The sequence below is a fragment of the Triticum urartu genome, chromosome 2 (genome assembly GCF_003073215.2).
Source record: "Triticum urartu cultivar G1812 chromosome 2, Tu2.1, whole genome shotgun sequence".
NCBI lineage: Eukaryota > Viridiplantae > Streptophyta > Magnoliopsida > Poales > Poaceae > Triticum > Triticum urartu.
The window spans coordinates 73,667,803-73,678,846 of NC_053023.1; the positions used below are offsets into that span (position 1 = coordinate 73,667,803).

The following is an 11,044-nucleotide window of genomic DNA, read 5'->3' on the forward strand; positions in this document are numbered from 1 at the left end:
CTTGGTGTTGATTTGGAGGCTTTGGATCTGTCTCCTAGCCGGACGAGAGAAGCGTAGCGTGTGTGCGTTTATAGGGATGAATGTATGCGCGTGTATATGAGCGCTTGTGTTTGTACTGATGCTCAAAAAAAAAATCCAAAGGTCGTGGCCTGCCTCACCCGGACAAATTAGAATGGACGGAATGGAATACCTGTGTCTTCAGAAAAAAGGCCACACCACCTCGTTACATTTTAGAGGTTGTCACGTACTCCCTCCACCTCATTATAAAATTGAGACTTAATTTAGGACGTCGGAAGGGCTAGGCATTTGAGAAATATCATTGCCAGGAGGGTGAGTTTTTTGTATTTCCCAACATGTCGCGCTCATCTTTTTCAAGAAAAAACTCTATAACCTCTATTCTTAATTAATGAACGAGGTAAATATTTCAACTCTATTTTCCAAAAAAAAAACATGAACAAAACGGCCCATTTGATCAATAGCATTCCATTTCATTCGGTTCCTCAATTAAACACGGCACTAAAGGACGACAGCAGATCAAGATCAGAGGCTACGAGTTGAGGAGTGGATAGGGGGACAGAGGGCACCATGTGGAGGATAGACATGAAACGCCGGTCAATAGCAGGGCCCTTTAAAGTTGTGTTGACAGCAATAGATTGCATATGATCTGTATACTGAGTAAAGACATAAAAGATACTATGCACATTGTTGAGACGATCATGAGCAAGGGGTCAACAAGATGTTATATTGTACAACAAAGAATATATTTTGGATTCAATAAGGGTGGTCAGTTAATTTCCTATGGCATCGGACTGCACCAGGCTCATCTGAGAATTTTGACCAAAAATTGCCCACCAGCGTGGCTTCTAAATATAGTCAATATATATGTGTAAATGGAGGCCATTACACTTCAAAACCCTGGAACGAACATTGAGCTCAGATCATTTGTTCGACTCGATGAACTCCCGGTATTCCTTCTTCATCTTCACACCAGAGAAAGTCCTGCATTTCCAAGATTAAGATATATCAGAAGGGTGGGCCTGCTATGACACCATATAAAGTAGGCAAGACGGGAGTTCTGCAACTGCCCAAGAGAAGTTCGACATATTTGGGAGAAATTCCGGGTGCATGGTAGAAGCTTTGTTAACCCGGAACAATGCAACCCTCATGTCACAATTAAGAGGTACTCCCTCCGTTCCTAAATATAAGACTTTTTGGAGATTCCAATACGGACTACATACAGAGCAAAATGAGTGAATCAAACTCTAAAATACATCTATATACATCCGTATGTAGTCCATATTGAAATCTCTAAAAAGGCTTATATTTAGAAACGGAGGGAGTACTTGCAAAGAGAGCATACTTGTCCTGCCAACTGTCCTATTTAACATCATCGAAATGGCATTCGTGAAAGAAGATGCATGTAAGTGTTGACCACTGATCTATCTCTGTGTACATACAACATGCCAGTTATTCATGTGTTTTGGCCTCATTTACAGGATGGTGACATCTCGACTTAAGCCTGTGGTTGGATGCAAAAAATTGTTAACTGTGGGATATGTAATTCCAGCAGAACCCGTCCATTGAAAATGAAGTGAGCATGGTGGTCACTGCTTAATTTGGCTTATTACTACCAAAAGGATAAGTACAAAAGTGGAATTATGTATAAGTACAAAAATGGTTGCTGTCATAGAGCAAGAAGGTTCACTAAGAACAATAAAATACTCGTATATCAGCTAACCCAATGTTTAGGTAAGTTGTGGTTTAGGTCGCGGCCGTAGTTTAGTAGAAAAACTAGCAAGACCAATCTAAGAAGCAAACCTGATCATTTCTTTGTTTTTAAAGAACTGAACACATGGTGTCCCCATTATGCCTGCAGCTTCTGCTATTTCAGGGTCCTCCTCGATGTCAATTTCAACAAAATGAACGTATTCGTCATATTCATCTATAACCTGTAAGAAATATCATTTTCATAAGGATGATGTATCATTATTAGCAAGCAACAAAACAGACAACAAAAATATAATATAATTGCACGAGAACTTTTTTTTTTTGGAGCTGTATCAAATTGAGAACTTATGTACTTCCTCCGTTCACAAATATAAGATGTTCTAACTTCTTTCTGAATCGGATGTATATAGACACGTTTTAGTGTGTTTGTTCAGTCATCTCAGTCCGTATGTAGTCCATATTGAAATATCCAAAACATCTTATATTTGTGAACGGAGGGAGTACCATATATCAGCAAGGGTGTTGCAGGTGCAGTGCTGCACCCAATGGTAAACGAGCAACTATCAGATTTAACTCTTACCACCGAAGTGGTAAATTTATAGTTCTTACAAGGCTACTGCTGTGATATCACCAAGCATAGAGAAGGGTGCTATCTTGAATAGGGGATTCTCATGAAATTAAAAGTAGACAAGGTGATCAAATCACATCCATGCATTGTCACATTGCTGCCATAGAACAGTCCATCAGCTATCAGGTGGTGTGGTTCAGACCACCTAATGCATTTCAAATGGTAACATCTGTACCCAGTGTCTTAGACATATACCTAGGGCCCTAACAAAAATATACCATTGTTTAGCAGTGTGTTGAAAACAGATAAGATTTAGGATTAATTGATGCACGTGTGGAGGGTCACTTTTAATCGAGTGGGTGATATTTATGACTGGAATGCACATTGGCACCTTCAACTGATGCAGTTCTTATCGACTTCCAACTTCATAAATGCCACAATGCAATGCAGACAGCATGAGCATATGCCAACTCAATTCATTTGGTGTGTTTCAATCCTACATTGTTCTTTGTTGGGTTGAGTTTATCTTCAATAAGGATTTTATTTCTAGAACAGACAATTGAGCTTCGGCATGCTCTAGCAGATCCAAATGTAAACTATCAGGCTACTGGCTTGGTTTGTCACTATGGATGCTCAGTCGTCAAAGGAAACCAGCATAAAGTAAATTTATTTCTAGAATTAAGGTAGATGCGAAGATGCTAAGATACATTTTGTTTAACTAGATTTAAGGTGGCTGACAAGTAGATTTTATTTAAGTAGATGTTAAGATGTTCAAAGTTAAATTACAAAAATTTAAGAACTAACCTTGTTCAAAATTGGTTTTAATGTTCTGCAGGGACCACATGTTGGAGAAGTATATAGAACCAAAATGAGCCTTGGACTTCCATGGTATAACTTGCGGAGTGCATACTGCAAAGATAGCAAAGCTCAGGATCAAATTTGACATGAACACTTGCATTTATACGAGGCACACTACGCATATACTCCCTCCGTTCGGAATTACTTGTCTCGGATATGGATGTATCTAGAACTAAAATACGTCTAGATACATCCATTTCTGCGACAAGTAATTCCGAACGGAGGGAGTATATGTTTGGCACCTGTCCTTTGTGCTTTGTGTGAGTAATGTCGAAGCCCATCTCGACATCTTTGCCTTCAATCTCCTTCTTTTTCTCTTCACGAACAGGCTGAAATTTAATCAAGTAGAACAAAAAGTTGTAACATAAGCTTGATTGGTTGTTACAGAAGATAAGCCCCAAAATATATGAAGGTGCATTAAGTATGCATACACTAATGATTTCTAGCAGCTCAGGTTTTATCCACTTACAACGTCACAGATTTTTATTCAGAACATATCAACTCACAGTTTCACATCGCTACAGCTTATGGTGATGGAAGTCTAAACTCCAAATTTTATACACGAAAGAATAATCAAATGCGGCTGCATGCCTGCATAGCATGCTAATATACGGAAACTAGGAAGCTTAATTCGAATGGACAAAATTTAACACAAATTACTGCAACACCCATGATATTGGAGACCAGTGATATTCATAGGGTAAGAGACAGCTTTCATTGAGACAATGACGACCAAGCAAAATGAAGCTGGCAAAATGCACATGCATCAATTGCGTTAAACAAATAAATTTTGCATGAAAAATAATACCTGGTGAAATTCAACAAGAAGATCATTGGAGACTAAGTATCTTTCAACTGACAAAGCAGCTATACATCCAGATCCAGCTGCAGTAACAGCTTGTCTCCATTCATGATCCTGCAGGTGAAGATGTGTGAAATAAAAAAATGTTCATGATAATGGGCTGAAATAATAAACAGAATATCTGAATATCTATATTTCATGGATAGGTATCTAATGATGAGTGGCTACAAGTCTTATGTCTTAGAAAACAAATATATTGCCTTTCATTGCAGAATTTTCCAAACAGTAGAGGCAGGGTCATCAAGACATGATGTGCTAGCAAGCTAGAACAAGTAACGTGGTGAGGTGATAGCACACATGAACTGCAGCAGGATTAAGTCCTCGTTTCTTCAAGCAGCACACTACAATCATGTAGAAGTTTCAGATATTGAATGAAGGATGGAGTTACCTGCACATCACCAGCAGCAAATACGCCATCAACTGAAGTTTTTGCAGTGCCTTCATCAACCAAAATATATCCAGAACTATCAAGTTCAATTTGACCTTGTAGCAGCTGACTGTTTGGAGTATGTCCTATCCCATAAAATAGACCTTTCACTTCAAGAACTTTTTCCTCTCCCGTATCGATTCTCCTCAACTGAATACCAGACATCTGTCCTTTGGTATTGCCGACAACATCCACAGCTTCTGTATTGAAATGTACTGTTATGTTGGGGTTGTTGAGTACTCTGAAACATTCGCCATAATCAACCTGTTAACCAAACATCCAGGCAATTGAAATTTTACTTCATTAATATATTATGCAACTGAAGAGGAGCTAACACCCTTTAAAGAACTTAACAATTTCATCTACAGACAAGTTCAAACAAAAATTACAGCCCTCGAGTTCTATGGGCCTCTGGAAATATTGTGATTTCGAGTATCTAAACAGGTAAGCGACCAATACTAACCAGGTTGCGGTTAGGCCTAGTTTGCATCAAGCACAAATTGTAGTATTAACGAAGAACAATTGTGCCGATGTAACCAACATTTTAAAGTGGTAGCTCAGCATATTACCATGCAATTAAATGCCATCACCGAATGGTGAACGAGCAATATTTACAATAGATGTAAGGTGGAAATAATCATGCATTCCTTTTACAGCCGTTTAAGCTATCAAGTATCAAATGATGTTAACACCGAAAATAAGTGAAATCTTGACAATCCATGGACGAAAGATTTAGATGAACAGGTAAGACTACTTTGATATTTATCACAGTAAAGGATATAATTTTATAGGGAAGACTTGGAGAATGCCTTACCGGTCCTGCATAGCTTTGGATGCTCGTAGTTGGTCCCTTCGAACAAGTAAATGAACATGACACGCATATTTTGTCAAATATATCGCTTCCTCGGTAGCTGTATCACCTCCTCCAACGACCGCAAGAACTTGACCCTTGTACAATGGTGATGCTCCATCACATATTGCACATGCGCTGATACCTCTACTCCAAAATTCTTCTTCACGAGGTAATCGAAGTCGCTTCGCAGTAGCTCCAGTTGCAATGATTACACTATGGGATTTCACCTATATATATGCCACTAAGATTAGTGCGGCAAAAAATATGTGCAAAATAATTCACGTGCACTATAAATTAATAACAGGTGACAAGACAAATTACAGCACAACTAAGAGTCAAGTCATAAAGGTAGAGCTAAAAAGTAGACAAAGACCTAAATAAGTAAAGCGCATCGAATTCTGCACTGGTTCAGAGCTCGCATTATCTTCCCTACACTTTTCACTAGCTCTGCTTTGTTACGTTTCTATTTAAAACGGATCCTGGTTTTGATTAACATCACAGTAATAGTAACCATTGAATTGAATGTTCACAAAATTCACATGCAACACTAGCTTGTTTTTACGAGAGGCAAGTTCAGAGTCCAAAATATGTTATGGTGCACCAAGAGGAAGAACGTGAAGTGCTTACCTCTCGGTCACTGCTACGGATAACAAATGGCCTACTCTTCACATCTATAAATTCAACATCCTCTTGGTGAAGCTCTGCACCCCACCGCTCCGCCTGCTTCCGCATTCTGGCATAAATCATGTAAGTAGCGCAAACGCAACGTTTACCGGTTCAATACAGATTGTGGGCATCCTTACTTGTCCATGAGATCAGGCCCGGTTATGCCGTCGGGGAACCCAGGGAAATTCTCCACCTCGGTGGTGGTCATCAGCTGGCCTCCGGGAACACCGCCCACCTGGTAACCTTCGAAGACGACAGGTTTCAGGTTGGCCCGGGCGGCGTAGATGGCCGCGGTGTACCCTGCCGGGCCGGAGCCGATGATCACCAGGTTCTCCACTCCCCTACCAGGATCTGCAACCACGAGAGAAAAATCATCCACTGTTCCACTCCACCGCACGGTTCATCTAGCACTACTAGGGAGACTACGAGGACTACGTGCTGAGGCCAGTCAAGTATTCCAATCTAAAACCTGAACGGAGGGACGCGAGCGAGGGAAGGGGACGCACCTGAGGGGGGAGGAGAGGCGGGGGCCTCCTCGTCGACCGCGTCGGCGGCGGGGGCGGCGGCGGCGCGCAGGGCCTTGGACTTGGGCGCGCGAGAACAGGAGGCGGCGGGGAGGGGGCGGCAGGAGGAGGGGGTGGCCCTGCCTCGGCTGTGGGAGGAGGACGGCGGGGCGGAGGAGAGGGCAGCGGCCACGGCGAGGCGCGTGACCGCCATCGCGCGCGGGGGAGGGGGGAGGCGGGAACGGGGTGGGAGCGAGGTGGCTGCTTGTGCGTCGGTGGGTGGTGGGTGGTGTTGGCGGAGTGGACGGGCCGGGGAGGGAATCAAGCGGAGGGTGTGGAGCGCAGGGGAGCGGATGGATGGGTGGATTGGATAGGGGGGAGGCGAGGGAGTGGAGGCCGCGGGAGCCAGACGTGCCGCGGCTGCTGCGCTGCCGGAGGGAGGCTGGAACTGGAAGCGGGCGCTCTGGTTGTGGTTGGCCGTTTAACCTTGGTTCTGCCCCACACCTCGCCGCTGTCCTTTTCGGCGTTGAGCTTTCGCGAACCTGGCGCTGTTCCAGGCTTCCAGCCAGAATGTTGGAGCTGCCCTGCCAAGCATTTTATTCCTACTAGGGGTAGCTGCCAAGTGCCAAGCATTCAAGAGTTCAAGTTTGTCTTCTTAAATCAAACTTCTCTACACTTACAAAATGCATACACAGTCTCCTTATGGACGACTCACTAATTCTGATGAGAGCAGATGGGGCCAATGCTCACTGCCTACGGGATATTTTGGATGCTTATTGTGACAACTCGGGGCAGTTGGTAAGTGATGCAAAGTCCAGCATCTACTTTAGCCCGAATTTGGCAGTGGAAGAAAAAGTAATAATATGTCAGAAATTTAGTATATTCACGGAAGCGATGAATGATAGATACTTGGGTCTACCGGCAATGGTGGGGGCGGACATGAGTGAAGCTTTTGAGTACCTCATTGACCGGATCAATCAGTTGTTGAGCGGATGGAAGGAGAAGATGCTATCTACAGGAGGGAAAGATGTGCTCATTAAGGCTGTTGCTCAAGCCATGCCAGTTTTCGCGATGTCGGTGTTTAATATGCGTGAAAAAAGTTTGCAAAGGGATGATGATGCCATATCAAGATACTGGTGGGGTGACGACGATAATCATAAGAGGATACATTGGGCGGCATGGTGGAAACTTTGTATTCCGAAGAACAAAGGGGGAATGGGATTTAGGGATCTACATAGCTTCAATCTTGCTTTGCTTGCCAAGCAAGTATGGAGACTGTTGGAGAATCCGGATTCCTTGTGTGCGCAGGTCCTAAGATCAAAATATTACCCGAACGGGAAACTTCTGGAAGCAAAGATGAAGAGTCGATGTTCCTTCACATGGCAGAGTATATGTGCTGGTATTCATACTTTCAAAAGAGGGGCCATTTGGAGGATTGGAGATGGTTCTTTTTTAATATTTGGTCTGATCCATGGATGGCAACGAGCGCGGATGGACGTGTAGTCACCCCGAGAGGAGCAAACCTGTTGTCGAAGGTTTCTGACCTGATCGACCCGGCGACAGGAGTGTGGGATCACGAGCTGATCATGGATACGTTCTGGCAGGTGGATGCGGAGAGAATTCTTGCTATTCCGTTGGTGCCGTCAGGAATGATGGATGATTTTGTGGCGTGGAGGTTCACAAAGAATAACATATTCACGGTTAGGTCGGCATATCACGCTGAGTGGGATCATCAGTTCGGACGCTGGTTCGAGCGAACGGAAGGCCAACCGTCACAGACATATCCAGTTTGGGGAAAATTGTGGGAATCTTCACTGCCGGGTAAAGTCAAGATACATGCATGGAAGGTGTTGCATGGGTTTTTGCCATGTTTTGGAGTCCTCGCGAATCGCCATATAGTTATGCCCACGAACTGTCCAATGTGTGCAGGAGGATGCGAAGCATGTCCTGTTTACTTGTCCAAGAGCGGCCGAGATTTGGAGATGCTTAAAGTTGGATGGGTTTGTGGAGGAGGCATGCGAGGTGGATAGAGCTGGTTCATCGGTGCTGGACTACATTTTATGTGCACCGCAGAGAGGAAGTTTACTTCCGGATGTCAGTGCGCATACCCTAGTCCTTGTGGGAGTGTGGTACGTGTGGTGGGAAAGAAGGCAACTTCAAACGCCAGCCTGATCGGCGCTGTCAATTTCTGTTCTAGCTGCTAACTACACGAGTGCCATGAAGAAGGAGATGGGAGTACAGAAGGGCAGATGGACCAAGCGAAGGGAGGGATTCGTGAAGCTCAATGTTGATGCATCATTTTATGCACCAAATCTGAATGGAGCAGTCGGGGCAGTGCTCAGGGATGACAAAGGGGGGTTTTTAGCAGCCTCCAACGACAAGCTGGAGCATGTCTCCGATGCAGCATCAGCAGAAGCATATGCATTGAGGCATAGCCTCCTACTAGCGCAACAAATGGGAGTAAACAAGCTGGTTGTGGAGGCGGATTGTGTGGAGGTGATCGATACAATGAACTCGGGTGGCTTCACGGCAACAGGAGATGCGGCAATTTATGCAGATTGCAATGTCTTATCAGTAGGTTATACTTCGGTGTCTTTCATTCACTGCCCTAGAGAGGCAAACTGTGTCTCGCAAGAACTAGCTAGGCTGGTGGCTTTTAATTCACCTGGTTTGTGGGTTGAGGAACCACCGGCATCTATCGTAAGGTGGCTGGTGGATGATGTAACAGTTATTTGATCTAATAAAAAGGCCGAAGTTTCAAAAAAAAAGCATACACAGTCTCCTTCGATTCATAGGACAAGAATATAATAGGAATGGAACAAGTGAGATGGCATGCACCCGGTCCGTTTCTTATTAATCCACGTGTAAAATTTGTTTGAAGTCAAACTACGCGAAATTTGACCGATTTTATATTAAAAAAATATCAGCAACTACATTATTAAAGTTATATAGTAGTATGAAAATTAATTTCATGATGCATCTAATGATATTTATTTCCTTTTCTGAATGTTGATTTTTTTTATAAATTCGGTCAAGTTTATAAAGTTTGACCTCGCAAAAGATTTATATGCAGATTAAACAAACGGAGGGAGTAACTTAAATCCTATCTATATCTTCTTCTCCATTACTCCATACGTTCCATAATATAGTGCATACAGATTTTCTGAAAAGTCAAATTTCACAAACTGTGACCAAGTTTAGAGAGAAAACTATTTATATCTACAATACCAAATATATATAAATTATAAAACTATGTATTATGATGAATCTAGTGATATATGTTTGGCATTCTGGATGTAATTATTTTCCTCCACAAACTTGGACAAAGTTGGTGAGGTTTGACTTTTTAAAAAATCTATATGCACTAAATTACGGAACGAAGGGAGTAGTAAAGAACGTCCATTTTGAAAACCTGTGTGTTTCTTCGATTTTTTGGTCCGTCCATCCGCAAGTGGTAAAAAATAGTTTCATTTTATATAGATGAAAAAAAGCTTCGTATGTCGTCGCTCGGCTGGGCCTCCATCTGACACGAGCTCCTTGGACTCAGATGCAAAAGGATAAAATTACTTTACCAATTAATAATCCCGTATCACTCTTTTACAAAAAATTCCACCAATTTATATATGCCTAAGAGTAAGACTACCCACAGTGAGAGTAACATAGGTAGTAACATCACACATATCTAGATAAAATAGATGATGTGGCAAGCAATAAATAAAGAAAGAGAGGCATGTGGTAACATAGCTAGTTACTACTAGTATAAGTAACATCACACATATCAAGGCAATATGAGTCTATAACCTAATAAATGAAGTGTTGCATGTTATCACACGTATGTTATGAAGGAAATATGACCTAGAGGCAATAATAAAGTTATTATTTATTTCCTTATATCATGATAAATGTTTATTATTCATGCTAGAATTGTATTAACCAGAAACATAATACTTGTGTGAATACATAGACAAACAAAGTGTCACTAGTATGCCTCTACTTGACTAGCTCGTTAATCGAAGATGGTTATGTTTCCTAACCATAAACAAAAGAGTTGTTATTTGATTAACGAGATCACATCATTAAGAGAATGATGTGATTGACATGACCCATTCCATTAGCTTAGCACCCGATCGTTTAGTATGTTGCTATTGCTTTCTTCATGACTTATACATGTTCCTATAACTATGAGATTATGCAACTCCCGTTTACCGGAGGAACACTTTGGGTACTACCAAACGTCACAACGTAACTGGGTGATTATAAAGGAGTACTACAGGTGTCTCCAAAGGTACATGTTGGGTTGGCGTATTTCGAGATTAGGTTTTGTCACTCCGATTGTCGGAGAGGTATCTCTGGGCCCTCTCGGTAATGCACATCACATAAGCCTTGCAAGCATTGCAACTAATGAGTTAGTTGCGGGATGATGTATTTACAGAACGAGTAAAGAGACTTGCCGGTAACGAGATTGAACTAGGTATTGGAATACCGACGATCGAATCTCGGGCAAGTAACATACCGATGACAAAGGGAACAACGTATGTTGTTATGCGGTCTGACCGATAAAGATCTTCGCAGAATATGT

At 42.4% G+C, this 11,044-nt stretch overlaps 1 protein-coding gene across 1 annotated transcript; it reads right to left on the reverse strand.

Annotated features, from left to right (window-relative positions):
* Positions 1 to 717: 717 nt before the first annotated feature.
* On the reverse strand, positions 718 to 6,894 carry LOC125535889 (thioredoxin reductase NTRC). The gene is made up of 10 exons (XM_048698954.1): positions 6,469 to 6,894; positions 6,100 to 6,313; positions 5,924 to 6,029; positions 5,258 to 5,523; positions 4,405 to 4,684; positions 3,963 to 4,070; positions 3,397 to 3,483; positions 3,101 to 3,205; positions 1,819 to 1,949; positions 718 to 999 (listed from the first exon to the last, which is right to left on the reverse strand). Exons 1-10 carry the CDS (start codon positions 6,677 to 6,679, stop codon positions 939 to 941), a joined length of 1,569 nt encoding a protein of 522 aa, XP_048554911.1. The 5' UTR covers positions 6,680 to 6,894; the 3' UTR covers positions 718 to 938.
* Between the last annotated feature and the right edge of the window lie 4,150 nt (positions 6,895 to 11,044).